Consider the following 21,975-nt stretch of genomic DNA (forward strand, 5'->3'; position numbering starts at 1 on the left):
GAATATAGACATTTTACATTGATATGCCAACCTCTATCTCCCAATGGTTAGAGAGAGTGTCTAATTTCTTTATGCAAGGCTATTTTTTGCAATGCTGCAGCCCATAGACATTTTAGATATTTGATTTCACTGTAAACATTGTTAGAAACACGATCCTTGCCAGGGAAAATCCTTACTCACTGCATAAAGACACCCACATGCGTTTTTAACATGTTTATTACAATACTCTGGGGACTTCCTCATTTTGTCCTGCACGCCAGACACCAACGTCAGCAGAAAAGGGGGTGGTATAAAGTTTTAAAATGGCTTGTGAGCCGTGACACATTTTACTGTCTCCTTAACTCATTTGACCTCTGCTACGAGTGTTTAGTATTTCCCAGTGCATTTGGATACTTAGAAAGTGGCTCAAATCAAATGAATATGATAATTACTGGACATGAATCACCATGTATCACCAGGACTAAACACATTTATTTGGCATATCACCTGACATTGACATTATGGTTTGCAAAGTACATAAATCCAGCAACAAACAGGGCTTGTGCCAATACTAATAAAGAGAGGTGTCCCAGATATGAATGAGAAAATATAGTGCTGTGTTGTTTGGACGCACTCAACATTTTCTGTGGGTTCCCACGCCAAAAGAAACTAGAAATATTTTACATCTACTTCTGTACTCTAAGCCCTGGGTACAAAAAGTTAGTTGTTATTGTGTTTTATGTCAAGTCATTACATCTTGGCGCTAGACCACATTCAGGAAGTGTGACCAGGAAGAGATCATTTGAAACAAGAAGAGAATGGTGTGGGCCTCCCGAAGTACAAGTTTCATAATAGTGTCCAAATGTATAAACCCTTCATAGTTACTGCAGTCTTAGCATCCATCTTCTTAACCAAGCTGCATCATGTACTTGATTTATTATTGTTCCTTGATCATGCACATTCGGCTGTGTTATTGCAGTCTGCTGTGTCTTATACTGTCTGTAGTTGCATGCTGCTATGGCCCGGAGACGATTCGTGATGCGTCTGTCTCCTCTTGCCTGTCACTTTCCATTGTTGTCACACCTGCACTGGGCTGGACAGCGTTTGTGTGTGTGTGTGTGTGTGTGTGTGCGGGATGGGAGTATGATGGGACTAGCGGTATATTTCCCTTGTAAGGTGAAATCAAATATTCATTCTAGTCAGAAATCTCCTCGTGTGCGGCTTCTCCCGTGCCTGCTTCCCAATAACACGCACAACAGGCTAATGCTGATGAGGGCTGCTAATGGCTCGCATGGCGGTAGTTAAATATTAAATTTTGCAGAGCTGGTGGTGCTGCAGAAGCACCAGGCACGGAAAATAATTCTACTTTTCAATTGAATGTGGCAAATTGGGCTCACAAAACAGTGCAGTGTTTGGAACAGACTGATCGAAGCCTCAAGAGATGAAGGGGATTTTATCAGGAAAGGGAATCAGGAGTGAAATGTATTCTACATTCTTCACGCCCTAATTCATACACAATGCAGACACTGGAGCCAAGGCTGGTGAAATGTCTTGCCCATGGACAACTGCCAACCTTTGGATTGGTGGGTGAATGCTCTGTCACTGGGGCAGTGCCACCCCTTTCAGAAAGTATTTCCATCATGCTACTAACCACTGGGCATCGAGCGGGCAACCTTTCTCAATGTGGTACGGCCACAATAATGGTGAAGATTGATTTGAGGATTCTAGTTTAGATGTAGATGCTTTACTCACAGAACCACCACATTTTCCAACAGGACATACTATGAATCATGACTACTGATGGCTACTTTTGTCTTTGAACTATAAAAATTCAAAAATATCAATTAAGTTGTGCATGTTTTGTGGCTTTGCTAGATACAGTGGGAGGACTTTCTTACATTTCTGCCTAAATTGTTCATAAAATATGGTCTGAGCTTTATTAAAATCGCAAGAATGAATAAAGAGTGTCTGCTTAAACTAATACCACCCACAAATGTATATTATATTGTATTTTTATTGGCCATAACATGTAAACATTCACAGGACAGCGTGGAATAAGTGAGTACACCCCCTGGCTAAGGATGATTAGTTTATTCAGACATTCAGAGTCAGGTGTGAGCCGACCTGAGGCATGACTTAAAGCTGCACTTGCCACTGAAAAACACACACTAGTTAAGAACCACATTTTCTGAGCAATTTAGGCAGAAATGTAAGAAATTCCAACGGTGTACTCACGTTTTCCTCCCACTGTATTTCAAAAAAAATTTGTTCGTGAATTTACCAAACCAACCAACAGTATCTTTCATTATCTATATACTGAAAGCTGCGGATTAGCTAAAACATGTCTAGTTGAGTTTGTGGACTTTCATTGTTGTTTTCCATTTGCATGTACTTTCCTTTGGCGTAAATTCACTTGAAATGGGTGTGGCCCTGAGTGTGCACTGGGAGTCGTGTCTTTCTTTGCAGGCACAATGAGACGATCTCAGGCTATTTTATCCCCAAAGTCAGATCTTCACTCCAGCGAGAGAGGCTTTAAAGGTGTAAAAAGCTTGAGAAAGTCTAAAAATAGCCCTCCAGTTTCCGTGCTCGTCAGACAGAGATGGAGCACTGAAAAGACAGAAAGTAAAAGTAAACATTTTAGACCGAGTTGAACTGAGATGACCTTGTTTCTGGGGGGCTTTGATGGCGCTTCACACTTCCTCCTCACTGGCTTTGCTTAATTAAAAAAAAAACAGTCTGAGAGGTTTTGCTTGTTCTTGTGCCTTCATATCATGTGGACCCATTTCCTGTGTCATAAAAATACACCCTGAGGTCCCAACTGTTTGTATATGATTAAACATTTACTTTCACTGGCCCCAGGATTTGTTACTGGGTAGATGTAACCCAGTTTGGGGGAAAAAGTTCTGAAGCTGTTTATCCAAAGTGCTTGTGTTTTGTCTGTGAAAAGTTCAACGCTGTATAACTTCAGTGTATAGTGCTACTGAATGTACCACAGTGCTAGTAGCTGCCCATTGTGACTAATCCCTACACAAGCACAAATGTACGGTTGGGTGTAAAGCAGCAGAGAGGTAGGGCTCATTTGCCTTTTTGTGTACGTGTTGTAGGTGGGTGGACTGGCAGGTTCCTTTGTTCGGGATGTACAGCAGTGACAGATGAAAACCGATGCCTTAAATAAATGTAGTTTGTTTACATTGTGCTCATAGACTAGAAAATAATATAATATATAATATTCATTAAACTTGACTTGCTCTTAGATAACTATTTCTTTGTATGTTGATAAAGTTAGGACTGTAAAAACCCATGGTCAATTTTGGAAATAAAACTAAACTAAACTAAAAACATTTGGACCACCATCGCCTTTGTATCCTTGAAAGCTTTGAAACATTTCACCATTTCCCTACACTTTTGTTAACTTCAACTAAATGGCAACCAAGTTGTGAAATGCGTTATTTCACAGCTATTTCCACAAGCAACAGGCTGCGGAGTAAGTTGTCAAATATGATCATAGTGACATTAAAGCAATACCAAGTAACTTGTTTGGCTTAATAAATCCTTTTCGTAGTCCCTCTGGGGGTAATATATATATATATATATATATATATATATATATATATATATATTTTAATGGGATGATTGGAGGGTCTTTCATCTCCCCCTGGTGTCTCTGGCCAGAAAACCACAATTGCAACTTGACTGCCACCGGACCGGAGCAACCAATACACACTAATGGAATCACGAAGAAGAAGCTAACATGCTAACGAGCAAAGCTAACTTGCTATATCCACTTTAAACAGTATTTACAGCCAAGTTTGAGTGAAAAAAAAACATCTCCATTGTGTAATTGGGTGTACAGTATCCCTCTCTCCCTTTGTCTTTTCTGTCAGCGTAGTATTTACTCTCACAGACAATTAATAAGTTAAAAAATCGCAACTTGCTCCAGCGCCTGCAGTTGCGCTTATGGCCTCTACGGGCGAGAGAGGGGATAAAGTTATCAGTTTAGCAAGATGCTACAATATGGCAAGATCTCTGAGTGGTTCTATCTTACTGAGATTTATAAACTATTTGGTTAAATAGCCTGAAACAAAAGCATACGGTAGCTTTTAAAATGTGCCAAAGTTCAGTTTAAATAAGGATTTTCCTCATTTTGTTCAAATGTATCATATTTTCTGGTATTCTGCAAGATTGTGTCATTTTTTTTACGTTCATCTATCTTCTTTTTCAGGTTTCCTCTGCTTTGTCCAGACTCGGAGCTGCAACCATTTGGATTAAATATCTTTGTTCTGAGGAGGAGACTTCACTCTTGAGACCGCAGATCCTGATTGCGTTTTCTGCCGTAGCTGAACCACAAGTAACCGGCACAACGCTGCAGTCGAGTGGTCATGTATTTTTAATGCCTTCTTAATGGCAAAGGAAGCTTCATTCTGATTTATGATCAAGCCCCCCCTCACTTCAGATTCACATCCCGCTGCGCGACATAAATCTACAATAGGTCACAGTTGCAGCGTTAAATATTTACACTCTCTTGTACTTTCCAAGCAAGTGACCCTGAGTCGTCAGCCGTACCCAAGCTCAAAATGGTGGAGGCGCCCTTCTATGCCACAGGTTCTGCGGCCCGTTTGAGGAGCCAGTGGGACCGGGACGAGGGGCTGGGGCAGAACCACAATGCGGTGAAGTTCCTGGGGCAGGATTTCGAGTCGCTGAGGGCGCAGAGCCAAAGGAGCGGCAAGTTGTTTGAAGACAGCTACTTCCCAGCGGCGGGATCCTCTCTGGGCTTCAACGAGCTCGGACCAAGATCCGCCAAGACCTCCGGAGTGCGCTGGATGAGACCCGCCGTGAGTATCGACCTAATGGACTTTCTGTTTCATGCTTGAGTTCATGGGGACTGGAATAGCACTTTTTCATTTATGGAAAGATGCTATTCTTGTTTTGGACAACATTGCATGAGAAGGAAATGGTCAAAATAGAAAGATTTACAAGATATTTAACTTGATATTATGAGAAAAAACAGATAAATAAAATAATACTTTGTTGGAAAATGCATAATGATACAATGCTAGTATAATTCTGTAATTGTTTCAACTGTAGATGGATGAATGCATACATACGCAGTACATTTTTAGCATTGCTTAACGATTGTGTTTTAGGTAGTATCACTAATAACAATGACAGAGATACTCATTTGAGCTGCACGATATGAAAAAAAAAATGGCGATATTCGATAAGTGACTGACTTGAATATTGCAATAACAATAATATTTCAGCTCAACCCATTACACTGAGCAGTCATGGACCAAGGCCACGTCTAAAACAACCTCATTCATTAGCAATTTCGCTGCGGTCAAAGCGTCTTGCCTGGAAACAAAACAATAATATTCAATGTAGTGGGGCTCAAACCAACCAGCTTTTTTATACTCACTACTGCCACCTCAGGTCTTACACGTAACTGCAGCTTCTATATTAAGCTCGTGCATGACGGTGCTTCAGACCCGAAATAACACCTTTTTTCAGTACAGGATTTTAGAGGCAGTTGTGGTGAACAGGTCTGAGCTCATTCTACACATTAGGACAGGGCTGGAACATGTTGGGGAGGAAAATACTTAGTTATATAGTCCTATAAGTACATTTTATGATGAATACTTTTTACTTTTACTTCACTACATTTTAGAGCCTGTATCTGTACTTTCTACTCCACTGTATTTTTAAATTGGGTTAAAAGTAAAAGTATTTTATTTTCAAAGTGACCTCTCTACGATGACCTGGTTTAGTCCCAGTTTTGACTTGGTTTAGTGGTCTACTCCTTTAGACCTTGTTTGGATCTGGTTTAGACCCAGTTAAGACCTAGTTTAGTTTAGACCCGGTTTAGTTCCTGTTTTTGACCTAAGTTAGTGGTTTACTCGTTTAGATCTGGTTTGATTCAAATTATTTAAATATCCTGCACATTAAACTCTTAAATACTTTAACTTTTTATTTATAAAGTACATTTTACAATGCATACATTTATACTTTTACTTAAGTAGACATTTCATCAGATTACTGAAAGGCACTGTCACTCAAAAAGTTGTTACTTCGGGTCCGAATTGCCGTCATGCACGATGACCTGAGGTGGCTGTAGTGAGTATGAAATTGCCAACTTGCATCTAGCCCCGTTAAGTACATTTTTGGTCCTGTATCTGCACTTTTACTTAAGTTAGAATATTGAGTCCTTCTTCCACCACTGCATATTAGTTTAGATTTACTAATCAAACTAAAAAGTGCAGAAGAATCCCTTAATACTACTCTCTTTTATTGTCGCGTCCTTGTCAATGATGAAAAACTTGACTTTGTAATGTAGCATAATTTGAAACGACCAGTTAGATATGATCGTTCTCATCTTCTATGTTTCGCAGCCTTCTTATCTCACCCACTGAAACCATTAGCTCATCATGTCCTTTTAGTAGATGGTCCCTCTGGTCTGGTTGTAGTCTGGGCTCAGCTCGTCTGCTCCGTCAGCCCTGTACCCTCTGCTCGGCACGCTCTCGGGATCTTAAAAGCTTGGAGGTCGTGAACTCGCGTGCCTGCTGCCTCTCCGCTCCTACATTTTGCTCTTTTAAAATCAAGATTCAGGCGCAGGTTTTTAAACACACTCGAGAAGCTCCTTGCTATTCCATATGTCTCCAAAAACTGTGTCCAGGATTGAAAAAGCGGCGAGGGAGAAATATCTGACCTTTTTGTGCGTTGCGGTGAATCCAAGCGTGATGTTTGTGCGATTGTGCAGCTGCGTGTTGTGTTGTGGGACGTGACACGAGATGAATCGGATCTTTTTATAGCTCCATGTGGTTATTCTTCGGTATCATTCAGATATGCAGAGCAGGAGCGGAGACACTAGACTGAGCTTATGTCCTTTTCATGAGCTGCCTGTCTCAAATGGATTTCAGACTAGACGGTGATTACTATTGATAAGCCGAGTGCGTTTTCGTAGTAGCTGTGCACTTTTCACGGGACGCTCGCACTTTCTGCATTGTCGTCAAGTGAGAACATTAGAAAACACTCTAAGGAAATGTTAATGTTAATGTTCTCTTGAGACTCTTGCCTTGTTGCTCTTAAGGCTGCGGGACAAGCACATCTTAGGCTTTGCATGAAACAAACCCTGAGTCTTCACGTGAAAAAGAGGCTCAGGATGATCCGCTTCTTTCTGCCACAACACAGGCTGATACATGTCCACATTTGTGCAATTCAGGAGCAACTATTTATCTGTGAAATGCTCACGGAAACAAGGAAACAATCGTCAAAACAAACAAACAAAAATTACATTCAAAGAAATAATCATAATCATTTTAATCATCTTGGTCATCAAAATTTAAAAGAAAAAAAACTAATTTTTTGGGGACTAATTTTGGGGGAAAAAGTGGGAAAATTGGGAAAAATCACATGGAAAATTGTGGAAAAATGTGGAAAAAATATGGAAAATGTAGAGAAAAATGTTGGCAAAGAATATTAAAATTTTGAGAAAAAATGTGAAAAATGTTGAGAAAAAATATGGGAAATTTTGGAGGGAAAAGTGAAAAAAAAAATAGGTTAAAACTTTTGAGGACTATACAGAGTTTAAAAATGTTACAATTATGTATTTTCCTCACCCCGCATTTTCCAGCCATGTCTTAAGGTGTATGAGCCAAGACCTGTTCACCACGTCTGCCGCCAAAATCCTGCACTGTCACTCAAAAACCTGTTAATTCGGTCCAAAGTGCCGTCATGCACGAGCTTAATATAGAAGCTGCAGTTACGCATAAGACCTGAGGTGGCAGTAGTGACTTGCATCTAGTTCCTTTAAAGGAAGTTTCTTGGTTGTTTCCGCTAAAATAAATAATACAAATGCAAAATAAATTAAATGGAAGGAAAATCAATAAATAAAGAAATTAATTAATCTGTTGTGTGGTTTTTCTGAAAAATATTTTAATATAGGTATCGGGAAAAGTATCGTTATAGTACCAGTATTGAGTAAAGACCATACCCAGCCCTCATCATGTGAATCTGTTCTGCTGTTCTAAGTAATGGCGTATTGTTCTTGTATCGAAGCCTAACCTTTTGCCCCGTCTGCTCAACAGGAGGTGTGCCGGAGACCTGAGTTTATTGTGGATGGAGCGACGCGCACAGACATCTGCCAGGGAGCGCTGGGTTAGTCCCACTGGAGACAGTCAATGTCTCTGCTACTTTCACTACTACACTGTTCTGCTTTTACTCCAACGACCACAGGCTTCTCTAATCAAGTGGGCACTTATATAAAACACATTTTGCAACATTAAAATTGACATTGTAGTGAGTGCCACTTGAGGCTTTTATTTACAGAGGTATTTCAGTCGTACAAGGAGCAGAGCTTTGCAGAGATACAGAGCTCTATCTATAATTCATGCATTGTTTCTTTGGCTCATAGCCGTAAACAAGGCCAGCATCAGTGCGGCGCAGCGCTCGCAGATGAGGAAAGCAATACTCAAAACACAAAAAGAGGAAGAGAGAGTAACCTAGATCTGTCAGGCTACAGACACGACGCTGTTGACGCGACAAAATGACAAATAGTTGAGATGAGGTCACGAAACACGGAATGTAACAGCAAGAATATAACATAGACTTTCCCCCTGCCATAATCACTCTCACCTACAACAAGAAGTTCCGAGGTTCGATTGTTGATTGCATGATTTATTTCTTAAAACAAGCCTTTATTGATTCTAATTGACTTTGTAATGATTTTGTCAGTGACTGTTTGCCCTGCTGTGTACTGCACTTTGGTCAACAGTGTTGTTTTTAAAGTACAATATAAATGAAGTTGGATTGGATTAGATCTACCCTGTTGGCGCTGGTTTCCCCGTCAATTAACCTCTTTACCTCTTAATAATAATAATAATAATAATACATTTTATTTATATTGCAATTTACATCTTTACAACTTTAATCCCAGAGCATATTTTGGTCCAGTTTATGCAGCAAATGATTCGAAGATGTGACAAAAACTCTGCGACAACAACGCAACAAAAAAGCTCAGATCAGTTTTGTAGGTCATAGCTTTGAAATGAGGCATTACTCTGGTCTGTAGGCTAATGTGCTCGGTGAAGGCGGGACGTAAGAGGTTAAAGCATGTACAATGGTGTCCCCTCCAATGCCTGGATTACCCGGAAGAGCTATCTAAGTAACTTGTTTACCTTAATAAATCCTTTCCGTAGTCCCTCTGGAGGTAATACAAGTGTTAATGGAATGATTGGGGGGGGTCTTTCATCTCCCCCTGGTGTCTCTTGCCAGAAAACCACCCTTGCAACTTTCCTGCCTCTAGGTCGGGGTCGCAATACACACTAATAGAATCATGAAGAAGAGGCTAACAGGCTAACGGGCAAAGCTAACTTCGGGCTAGCGCCACATAAACAGTATTTACAGCCAAGTTTGAGTGAAAACAAATATCTCCATTGTGTAATTGGATGTACAATATACCTCTCTCCCTTTGTCTTTTCTGTCAGCGTAGTATTTACTCTCACGGACAATTAATGAGTAAAAAAACGCAACATGCTACGACACCTGCAGTGGCGCTTATGGCCTCTAGGGGTTACTTAGTTCTGCATTAAGCTTTCCAGTATAGATATTGATAAGACAAGGAGGCGTATTTCACATGTCTGACATTTTTTCAAATATGGGATCAAAGCTACATAGCTACATATCTTAAAGGTTGTCCCGGGTCAACTGAAAACTGAAAGTACAGGTTGTGCCAGTGAGATGAGGGTTTTTGGAAACGATAATGTGTGTCTGTTGTATACATTTTAGACTGCTTTACATACTGACACTGTGTTCTTGGGCAAGACACTTTACCCCCCTTCATTATTTGAGTGTAACAGTTCAGTTCAGCTTTGTGACAGGTTCGGTTTTCTGCCAGTCCACTCTGCCCCGTGGCAATTATTGTGCTGAAATTTAGGCAAACTTACATCACCTCGTGTCTCCCAAAGAGGCAGGCACATTGCAAGACAGAGGTAACCTAAAAATGTCAAGCTGGAGCTGTAACGCTGCACTTTGTCGAACAGTCTAAGTGGAGACATCTTTCCCAGCGGTTCCTCCTGTGTGGCACCGCCTTTCAGCGCCACTTCGAGCTATTTTTAGATTTTACGGAAGATCAAATAATATGTTACCGGGCAGAATAACAATGGCTAAGTCAGTAGAAGAATCAAGGTGCTCAAGTCGATGATTTCACCATTTGGCAAGCGGCGAATAAACTATTATTAAAGGAATTGTGCACAATCATTAGCAATAGTCCATTAACTTTAAGTGTCAAATATAGCACTGTCACAGCACACTTGAAGACATCTCTGTCTTCAAGGCATTTTTAAAAATAGCGTGATCTCTTGTGGTGTGGGGTCAGGAAGGAGGTCGGAGCCTGCCACAAATATGAAGTCAGTGAATGCAAAGGAATAGATGCAATAACAAGATTCAAGAAAGAAACATCTTCCCACCTCGGAGCAATTTTTTCTCATGGCAATAAACAAACCCAGTCCAAAAACGTTTCCACTTTTGAAACACCCAATATTTCCTCTCTCTATTGCCTCTCTCAGAAACCCTCAAGTCGTAAACTGTTGATCATAATAAACAGTTTTCCTTCGGGAGTCCCAGTAACAACATAAGACAGATTCTGCGGTAACGTGCACTGCATTAGAAACCCCCCCCCGTCTTTCCTCTCTCTTTCCTCCCGAGGAAAATCTGCCGCAACCCCAGTTCACTTTGCTCTTTATGAAAAACTAATGGCCAGATGTGAGTTTAATGAGCCACACTTTCCACTTAGCTTTTAACTCCATCCAATTTTTATTATCGCAACATGAATTTGGGCTTGTTCGGCCTCATGTAAATGGGAAAGTGTGCTTCGCGGGACTTCGTTTTATGATATATTTAGCTCTGGGGCAACTGGTGTTTAAAATTCAGAGGTTAAAGAGGGTGTCATGAAGTTGTTCTTGTTGTTATTATAATTAACAGACACAATTCGATTCGTTCATCATCAATCGTGTTTAAATATCATCTTGGTTGCTTCCTCTCCAGGGCGAATGTCTTATAAGTGGCGAATATCTTTGAAACATGAGTAGCTCCTTGATGTTTTGGTTACGTGAAAGTTTCTCACAGGGTAAAAAAGGTTGGTTGGCCTGTCATGTGGACAAGAATGGTATTAAGTCTTGGTCTGACAGTTTCCTCGATCTTCAACTCCTCTCACTCCGAGCTGTCCGGTCTAATTAAGCCTAAAAATCCTTTTTTAAGAAATTAAAAGACTAACAATAAAACTAAATGAATGCAGTGTTTGGCTTTTTGCAAAAACCAAACACTGCATGTAAAAGCATTGTTGTTAGTCCAATGTAACCATCTTGTTTTGCTTATTGTTGTCCAGTCCTTGACAAACTTTGATCCACAATGAAAATTGCTTGGTCAGAATAGCTCAATAAAATACACAAACTTAATAAAAAGTAGTAGCACATACAAAAATAGGCACCATTAAACAAATTCCTTAATATTGCTTATTACCGAAGCAATAACTATTCTTCTTGGGGTCTAGCAGTCAAACTATTCCTGGATGTACAACTGAGTTGCTCGAACAGATCAAACTTGGCTTCAATGCTTCAGTGCCTGTAGCTTTGTTAAATTGTTGTTAGACTGTTAAATCTGTATCTTCTGTCCTCAGGTGACTGCTGGCTGCTGGCCGCAATAGCGTCTCTGACTCTGAACGATGAGCTGCTGCACAGAGTCGTCCCTCATGGTCAGGACTTTAAGAATGGATACGCCGGCATCTTCCACTTCCAGGTCTGAAGCACTTCCGCTATTTTACACCTTTAGTACATTGTAAAAGCAGTCATTTGTTTGGACAAAAACAATGGAGGAAAGCCCTTCTCTTTGGTCCTCATGGCTGTAATACCACCCCCTGGTGGCCAGGGGAAACAGGGCTTCTATGAAGACCGTGACCTCGTTTAAACTACTTAAAAGTCTCGCTCCAAAGAGTTTTTCTTTTTCTAAAAATTGCTATGACCCATGTGACTATGCTGGGCGATGTATCATATTTTTAACTGGAGATCTGTGGAGGCTCTTAGCTGGACTGCCTGGCTTCCTGCCTTTTTGGCCTTTAAAGGAACCGGCTTCGTAGGAGGAGATTGAATGGAACACCGGTAATAAAATTATATATTTATGTGCTGTGCATCGTGAAATAACAGGGTATGCTGTTTTTGTTTTGCGCCCTAAAAGTGGTGAAACTTCCTAATCAAACTCATCCTTGTCAAGAAATGGGATGCAAGAAATGTAGTGGAAAGTTATGAGCTAACAGTTTAAAACAGTTTTGCATGATTCCTCTTTCATCTGATGAAGATGGAGAACTTTGTGAATCTCAAAATGGAAAAACCTGCAGCTCTTGAAGACCAGTGAAGTGCAGATGGCAGGAAATATTAATAACAAGTTTATTTGAACTATATTTAGGAGAATAATACCAACATAGAAAGCAAGTAAATATCAGTTGAAAAATAGACTCTACTGTTATGATTACAAGACATTCTATCATATAGCTATAATACATGCATTTCTTGTTTGTCTCCAATCTGGTTGTGCAAAAGGGGAGGTTGGTAACACTGCTTTGATCTGTGCTGTGTGATTGCCTAGGGGTTTGCACTGTAGCACATCTGCATATTCTTAGCTGGCTCCAGCGTTGTGAGTTCTCCCTCCAGCTGCGGCAAATGGCTGAACTGCTGTCTTGTCCTTTGAAGCCCACGAGCCGAAAAACTGTAGAGAAGTTTGACATTTTTTTCCCTTCATTCATTACGATTTCATCCACTACTTGAATAAAAGATTGTGCTAGTCATAAGTCATTTGTTTCCAGATAATAACATTGGACTCTGTAGCCAGTGAATACCTTTGGTCTTTCAAGGACATATTGCAATTATAAATCCCAGTAAAGTGTTATGGTTAAGTGTCCTGTCATTTCCTCTCTTAAACCCTGCATCACACACATTATTAACATACATGCGACACAGCATTGCCCCACTGAGGCCCAGCAGCTATTAGCTTCTTGTGAAACATCATAGATCAAGCTATTTGCTTTTGTGGAAAGCCACCGAAAGCAAATTGCACAATTATAATGTATGCAAGCAGTCATACATCACGGCTGAACCTGTCTGTGCTCCTATTTGTCCCGCGGCTAATGAGGCTCATTTGTTTGTGTCATGTGTCGCTATTCCTAAATGCGAGAGAGAGTTTAATGTGGGAATCAACAGGAGGAGATATGGTTGAGTTGATCTGAAACAGCCTGCAGTGAGAAGTCCACCCCTGGGAGGAGCTGTGGTCCCGCACGTGCACCGATAGACAGAAAGACAGACCCGCCCCTGGCAAATATTCAGCAGCCTGTTTCCTTATTGTTATGCTTGGTCCCAGCTCCTCCATTTGCATATATGACTTCAAACTTGCTTTTAACATTTTAAGTACGCTGATGGCACGCTACAAATGTGCTACAATGTCAACGCCAAAAGCACTTAAGTTTAGCCAGTATATTCCAGTCACCTAAAACACACAGAGTATTGCAGTACTAATCCTATAAACTCCTGCCCTAGTTGTCAAAAGCCATAGATTACCCTCTTTCTCATACAGTTGTTTGGCCCTCTGCACACAGCGTCTTAAACCGATCAACTTTCCCACAGCTGCGCGGAGAATTACATTTCAGTATGACTCACACGGAGCTGAGAGGATTATCGCCGACACCGAGACACACTGGGAATCCCTAAAACAATTGGGGGGGGAAACAAGTCGAGGCAGAGAAGTAAACTGCAGAGAATCAGGCTAAGCTTACAGAACAACGGCTATAGATAGGACGCATGCATGAAAGTCTCTGAAGCACATGACAGTGTTATTTACAGTCATTTTAGCAGAGAGCGCGTCGAGGGGATCGCTATCGATGCTCATTAGTGAGCTGCGACTCCGACAGTGAGATGTGTGGCTTCCTCAAAGGACAGTTACCGTGTGATGGAAGTTACTGGAGACTTAATTACAGGTCTTTAAAGCACTCCAAGGGACGGCTCTGGACATATTCATCTATGAGAGGGGGGTGCCAGATTGCAGATTTAATTTATAATTCTTCTATATGATATGTTTACCTTAAAATGTGACATTTTTATACTCTGCATAGTCCCTTTAAAGCTGCATGCTCATTAGGGCTGCACAATTAACCGCATGTGAATCTAAACACAATTTTAATGGCCCAAACACATTTCAAAGACTTCAATTATTCAGTCTATATAATGTGCTTTGAAAGGAATGTATGTCTCCATAAGAATGCATTGTGTCTAAAGGCTGCTAACCCTGTAATTTAGACTTTTACAAACATGTTCTGTATCGGATTCTAGCCTTAGTTTCAGTTTTCTCTCGAGTCTCATCGCTCCTGGATATGGTTGAAATATGCACGGTCATCAAATCTAATTGCAACCAGAACATTTGTAATTAGGTATATTTCTGAAATGCTGCAGCCTCGTGTGGAAATCTGTGTGTCCTCAATTTGCAGCTTTAAACAACCCAGGTTTTGTTGTGAATGTATCTGTTTTCAAACCTGAAAGCGAGCCTGCTGCATCCCCTACCTTTAAATCTTCAGCAATAGCTTCAATCACTCCAAAACATACTTTATGGAACTTTTTCTCTTGCAGATTTAATTTATAATTCTTCTATATGATATGTTTACCTTAAAATGTGTAAAAAGAAAACAGTCATTTGTCCAAAGTGCATAAATCAAATGCCATTTATTGAAGTGTCAAAGCAGAACTAAGTAACTTGTTTACCATAATAAATCCTTTCCGTAGTCCCTCTTGGGGTAATACAAGTGTTGATGGGATGGTTTGGGGGTCTTTCATCTCCCCCTGGTGTCTCTGGCCAGAAAACCACAATTGCAGCTTTACCTGCACCGGGTCGGAGTCACCAATACACACTCATGGAATCACGAAGAAGAAGCTAACAGGCTAACGGGCAAAGCTAACTGCGGGTTAGTGCCACATAAACAGTATTTACAGCCAAGTTTGAGTGAAAAAAATAATCTTCATTGTGTAAATGGAGGTACAATATCCCTCTCTCCCTGTGTCTTTTCTGTATTATTTACTCTCACGGACAATTAATGAGTAAAAAAACACAACATGCTACGACACCTGCAGGGGCACGAGCTACTAAGTTCTGCTTTAAGATTGAAAAGTGCATCAACACAAAATGCAACAAAGTTCTTTGTAACTGTTACTGATAAAAAATGCCCTCAAACACAATCATTTAAAGTATATACGATCCTTTGTTCCAGCCCTAATCATTACAGTGCTTTCATTTTCGCTTTATATTGCACCATGTTATCAAGAAAGAAGAGATTAGAATGATGAGGGAAAAGTTTCGCTCTGTAGATCTTCACCTTTAATATTCAACCATCTGTCTCTCAAAATAAAAATACAAATTAAAAGCTACTCACACACCATAGTGAATGCAAACAATGTACATATATATGTTCATGTTCATACCGGGCGTTATATATAAGTATAAGTGTACCTGCTTTTAATCATATCCCACATTTGTGCATGCACTGAATCAATGTGAAAGTATTCTTGGTACTCAGAATACAGTACTCTGATTGGACAAAGTAATGGAATACGTTACAAAGTACATTTTAAGGACAGTATTCTGTAACTAAATTAAATTAAATTATTAATAGTTGAAGTAGTAATGCTAGTAGCAGTAGTAGTAGCAGAGGTATTTGTTGTACAAGCCGTAATAGTAGTGATAGTATTTGATAGTGGACAATGCTGCAGTAATTGTGGGAGAAGCAACAGCAGAAGCAACACTTTACACTTGTTTTTTTGTTTGTTTTACGACCGGATATACACAGGCAGTATTCTCAAAAGGTAATAGTAATCTGCTGTGGATTTGCTGCTTCCTGACTTTGCACAAAAGCTCGAGGTCAGTTCCCTGGTGCAGTCCGTGTACTGCTGTGTGTGTAATTCATGACAGAGCTCCCCCTCTGCTGCCAGCGGCTCTCCCTTCGCTCGCTTTTCTTCCCTCCGTCACCATTTGGCACGCTCGCGGTCGGCCTGGCACAGACCTCCGCTGCACCGCTGAAAGACGGACAAACCAGCTCCAGAATTCGAAAAGATTGGCCGACTTAAGAGAGCTGTTCATGGGAAAGACAATCGGCGAGAGATTTCTGGATTCTAATGTTAAGCATCTGTATGGCCTTATTGAGTCAGATTTCGTGACATTATTGGTTTGTTGCTCAAGATCAAATAAGCAGAACCAATAATTAATCGTGTATGAAATCAAAGTGCAGCTGATAAGCAAACAGACAATGACTAATTATAGACGGGCTGATAAGGGCTGGACATCAGAGTCAACTCATGGAGGTGATTTTTCGATGCAGATAATGGCAGTGGGTGGTGAGACACAGATCTTTGAGGTAACGTTTATCAAGTGACGACAGGGTGGAGCCCTGGAAACACATAGTTAGAGTGACTCACCTGGGTTTGACAAGTCCCTATCTGAAGTGTAGGCCACAGCAATGTTATGTAGTGGGATAGTGTCATGCTGTCATGCAATCTATAGGCAATACTCTATAATGGAACATAGGAGCATTATAGTTTAAGGGACTGTCTACTATCTTAAGCCTTCAGTTGACTGCTACTGCTTATAGTATTTGGTAAGCTTTTACTATGTACATTAAAGGTGCATTATGCAACTTTTTATGTGGGAAAAAAAATAAAATTACCTTGTAGTGAACCGGTGGCTGCATGAGTGGTCAGCATGGTGCCTTTACTTTCCATCACAGTGGTTTCTAGGACGCTCCAGAATCATTTGTTTGCAAGGTTTTCACTGCTGGCGGACCCTCTCACCAGAACACCTACAAAACAAGTGATCCTGGAGCGTTGTAAAGACCACCGGGATCGAAAGTAAAGGCGCCATGCTGACCACTCATGCAGCTGCTGGGTCACTACAAGGTAAAAAAACGCACAAACATCAACTTTTTTTTCCACATAAAAAGTTGCATAGTGCACCTTTAAAGACATGATGTAGTTTTTTTTTTTTTTAGGATTATTATTACAATCATTACCTATCCACAAATATAAAACAAACCAAGTTAAAAATGTGTTTATTTATTAAGGTCCGAAACCTCTTTTAGTTAAAGAGACAAGAAGCAAGTTGGTCATTTTTTGTACTCACTACTGCCACCTCAGGTCTTACGCGTAACTGCAGGTTCTATATTAAGCTTGCGCATGACGGCACTTCGGACCTGAACTTTTTGAGTGACAGTGTGTGGATGGGCTCACAGGTCTGGGCTCATTCTACACATTAGGACATGGCTGGAACATGTAGGGGGAGGAAAATACTTAGTTTTGACATTTTTAAACTCTGCATAGTCCCTTTAAAGCTGCATGCTCATTAGGGCTGCACAATTAACCGCATATGAATCTAAACACAATTTTAATGGCCCAAACACATTTCAAAGACTTCAATTATTCAGTCTATATAATGTGCTTTGAAAGGAATGTATGTCTCCATAAGAATGCATTGTGTCTAAAGGCTGCTAACCCTGTAATTTAGACTTTTACAAACATGTTCTGTATCGGATTCTAGCCTTAGTTTCAGTTTTCTCTCGAGTCTCATCGCTCCTGGATATGGTTGAAATATGCACAGGCTTAAAATCTAATTGCAACCAGAACATTTGTAATTAGGTATTTTTCTGAAATGCTGCAGCCTCGTGTGGAAATCTGTGTGTCCTCAATTTGCAGCTTTAAACAACCCAGGTTTTGTTGTGAAAGTATCTGTTTTCAAACCTGAAAGCGAGCCTGCTGCATCCCCTACATTTAAATCTTCAGCAATAGCTTCAATCACTCCAAAACATGCTTTATTGAGCTTTTGCTGTGACTTATGTTTTCTAATGTGGGATCGAACTTTACATCACCACGCAACAATTAACGATATTGTGCACCGGACAGGGTGTGGTTGAAAATCAAATCAACTTCCTCCATTTATTTACTAGTGTGTTCGTGAGTGTGTGTGTAAGAGTTGGCTGCAGGCTTTGTAATAGTAGGAAATGCCTCTCGTTTCACACTTGGTCTTGCTGGTCTTATACGCCCTCTGGTGGCCTAGAGGAGAACTGGAGAAATCAGGAAGCCGTTCTGCAACCATTCCCTCCCCTGCAGCCTTTTATACTGAATGTGTTTTGTATTTATTTTGCAATAAATAGTTTGAAATACTTAAGCGCCCTGCCTAGAACTGGATTAGAAGAGGTCACACGTGATTCTGTTGAGCTGGGTGTGCTTGATAGTTTCGAGATCTCAAACGTCCTGTTGTGCCTCCAGTTTAGTTTAGTTTTTTTTTACTTGGGACATCTAAAAATTGGTGTTTCGCCACCTCATGACATCATTTTTGGGGACGGGGGCTGTTTTGATGATCTAACATGATTAAAAGCACCTCTTAACCTTGTGCATTTTCAGTTCAGCTTTACCCAAATCTAAAAGCTTACAATAGGCCTCATTTGAAAAAGCTAAGACCTACAAGACTGATATAAACTGATATAAACGTTCATCACTTTCTTGACTTCTTCTTTCATTACTTTTTTGTTGCGTTTTCGTCACATATTCATCACATTTTTGTAACACTTTTGCTACTCTTTTGTTGCTTTTTTTGTTGCTTTGTCGTCGCTTTTTGTCACTTATTCATCGCTTTAATTCTGCGTTTTTGTCACTTTTCAGTTGCTCTTTTGTGGCTTTTTTGTGGCTTTTTCATCATTTTTGTCGCATTTTTTTGCTATTGTCGCTTTTCTATTTTGGTAGCTTTTTTCAAGAAGGAGAAAATATGCTCGGTTCAGGTGAGGGTTAAGAGGTTAAGGCAAAACACTGCACATGAATAGGGTTAAGCTATATATATTAATTTAAAGCTTTTCCTGTAGATTATGTATAATAATATTATATATATATGTCAGTAATCAACATATAATTTCCATTTCATTTTTAAATGAAAAAATAGTACATTTTAGTATAAAAGTAGTTCACTTAATGGTGCACTATGCAACTTTTACGCGAAAAAAAAAAAGAGAATTGTTGGTATTTGATCTTGTAGTGACCCAGCGGCTGTATGAGTGGTCAGCAAGGCGCCTTTTATTTCCATCACAGTGATCTCTACAACGCCTCAGGATAAATAGTTTTGTAGGTTTGATCCTGGAGCGTCCTCGACACCACTGTGATGGAAAGTAAAGGCGCCATGCTGACCACTCATACAGCCGCTGGGTCACTCTACAAGGTCAAATACGCAGAATTGTCAACTTTTTTTTCCTCGTAAAAGTTGCATAATGCACTTTTAATAACTTAACTTTTGAGGAAGTTACTGAAAAACCTTAAGTAGGAGCTTTTATCAGAACTCGGGGACACTCTGACAACACTACACTTCTTTGAATCAGGCCACAAATGAAGTGACACAACCTTGAGTCATGTTTTTTTAACCCGCATGTCATTGTTTATTCTCGTTGCAGTTCTGGCAATTCGGGGAATGGATGGATGTGGTGATCGATGACCGGTTGCCTGTTAAAGACGGGAAGCTACTGTTCGTGCACTCGGCTGAAGGCACAGAGTTCTGGAGCGCTCTGCTGGAGAAGGCCTACGCAAAGTAAGCCTTGTGTTTTCACGGTCAAAGAAAAGGGAACAATGTGTCAGTCCAAATAGCAATACATGTGTTAATACAATGAACGCAGCTATACGATGCTGCAAACCTGTGCACCCTTTGTCTTTCCCAGCACAAATGGATCAGACCATGCCAAGAGTGTGACAGGGCTTATGACTATCATGCACTTTTGGATTTGGGCCATTTTGGCTATTTTATTTCCATATAAAACCTCACAATACATTGCCCTTTTAAAGAGCTTACAGCCTATAGGCCAGAGTGATGCCTCATTTGAAAGCTAAGCCAAATTTCCCTGTTTAATGTCCGCTCTGATTGTGTGTGTGACAGTGTTTACAGGCGTCTCGGATGCGTGTCTTCTAACAAATACTCAGAAAAATACTCTGTTCCAAAAGCTTTATTGGCATTACCATCAGACATCCACAACACACACAGCTCCTCAGCGACAATAGATTAGACATGGTCGAAAGACTGTTTACCTCTACACTGCAACAGCTGTGTGCATTTGAGTCTTTATAGGGGAGGTAATCACGTAACAGGATACACACAGTGCTGCGCAGTGGCAGGAGGCTACAACATGGATCAACACACCGGCCCCTTCAGCAATAAATTACAATAGAAACATTATTAGTAAAACACAGAACATTCATAAGCTGTTGGCAGCACAGATTGTCCAAATCTTCCAGTGCGGTACTTGTTTCTTTGAGAGCTCTGAACTCTAGTTTTTGGCAGCAGTTGGTGTAGTGGGTGTCCACTGTGGCCCATCTCCCTGACCAGCTTCACAGCAGCAAGTCCAACTGTGAAAATGTGTTTTTGGAGTTTTCGGAGTTTCACATTTTTGTCACTTTTGTTGCTCTTTTGTGTCTTTTATGTTGCTTTTTCATCACTCTTTAGTCGTGTTTTTGCTGCTTTTTTATTGTGTTATTGTTGCTTTTCCGGTTTGTTGTGTCGCTCTTTAGCCTCTTTTTTGTCACTTTTTCGTTGCATTTTCATCCTCATTTTCATTGCTATTTTGAAGCTTTTAGATTTGGGTAAAGCCTAACTGGAGAAAATGTGCTCGTTTAAAGGCGGGGGGTTAACACACATCACTTCACAAAACAAAATCGTCCTTCACATGAACAGTTTTACATGTACAGTATTTGCCACTTACATGGGTTCTTAGTTCTTAAATATGTTTTAACTGAACCTTTTATTTACACATTCACTGCTCTTTTTTTCATGATTGGCAGGTTTTTCCGTTAAATGCCTTTCCTGTTGCCACCAAACAAAGCTAATAAGGCGTAACACTGCTCATATAAAGATAGAAACACTTTACTTGTTAGAACAGACGATGAAAGTAATAAGAATGAATTGACTTTGACACTCCAGACAGAAATACTGCGCCTTAAATCTCAAATTAGCTTAGCTTCAGGAGTTGTTCTGTGGCTTCTGTGAATAGCTCAGGGCTCAGCTGTAATTGAGGTAAAAATGACACATTGTTAGTGGAACTGTTTACCTTTTACGGCTCTGGGTAAGAGGAGTAGGAGTGACAGGGCGTTTAATGAAGTAAAGGTGAGATGGTCATACATGGGAATGTTCCCGTGTGAAGCCGAGGGCAGCTCTTCTGGACTCGACGTGCCTCTGCAGCTCAAATGTAAACATCATGAATACAGGCTGTATCTTAAGGCAAGTTCCACGTTTAGAGCTGTAGATAGTTATGCAATAGCTCTGGAGAAGGAATGTTAGAGGTTCAATGCTACTAATACTGAACATTGAATATACTATTATGGTGCTTATTTGGATCTAAATAGCGACGAAAACAAGAAGAAAACGCAACAAAAAAGCTTCAAAATGAACCATTGAAAGTGTGACAAAAAGGGATGAAAAAGCCAGAAACTAGCAACAAAAACATGACAAAAACCTACTACAAAAGTAAGAAAAACTCAACAAAAATGGGAGAAAAACTTATTTAAAACAGTGACAAAAACTCAACAAAAAAAGTGACAAAAACTTAATTAAAAAAGTGACAAAAACTTAATTAAAAAAGTGACAAAAACTTAATTAAAAAAGTACCAAAAACTTAATTAAAAAAGTGACAAAAACTCAACAAAAAAGGGACAAAAACGTATCAAAAAAGTGACTAAACCTCAACAAAAAGTGCCAAAAATGTAATTAAAAAAGTGTCAAAAACTTAATTAAAAAAGTGTCAAAAACTTAATTAAAAAAGTGACAAAAACTCAACAAAAAAGTGACAAAAACGTATCAAAAAAGTGACAAAAATGTGACGAAAAAACAACACGGCAACAACACAAGGAAAAAGATCAGTTTAGATCAGTTTTGTAGGCCTTAGCTTTCAAATGAGGCTCT

At 40.0% G+C, this 21,975-nt stretch overlaps 1 protein-coding gene across 1 annotated transcript in view; it reads left to right on the plus strand.

Annotated features, from left to right (window-relative positions):
- Positions 1 to 4,210: 4,210 nt before the first annotated feature.
- capn1 (calpain 1) overlaps positions 4,211 to 21,975 on the plus strand; it is a 29,201-nt gene continuing 11,436 nt past the window's right edge. The window contains exons 1-4 of the mRNA XM_079580422.1: positions 4,211 to 4,811; positions 8,061 to 8,130; positions 11,648 to 11,766; positions 19,484 to 19,617. Coding sequence (XP_079436548.1) covers positions 4,554 to 4,811; positions 8,061 to 8,130; positions 11,648 to 11,766; positions 19,484 to 19,617 — 581 coding nt within the window. The 5' untranslated portion in view covers positions 4,211 to 4,553. The remainder of the gene's footprint in view (positions 4,812 to 8,060; positions 8,131 to 11,647; positions 11,767 to 19,483; positions 19,618 to 21,975) is intronic.

This window comes from Gobius niger (genome assembly GCF_951799975.1).
Source record: "Gobius niger genome assembly, chromosome: 21".
In the NCBI taxonomy this organism is placed as follows: domain Eukaryota; kingdom Metazoa; phylum Chordata; class Actinopteri; order Gobiiformes; family Gobiidae; genus Gobius; species Gobius niger.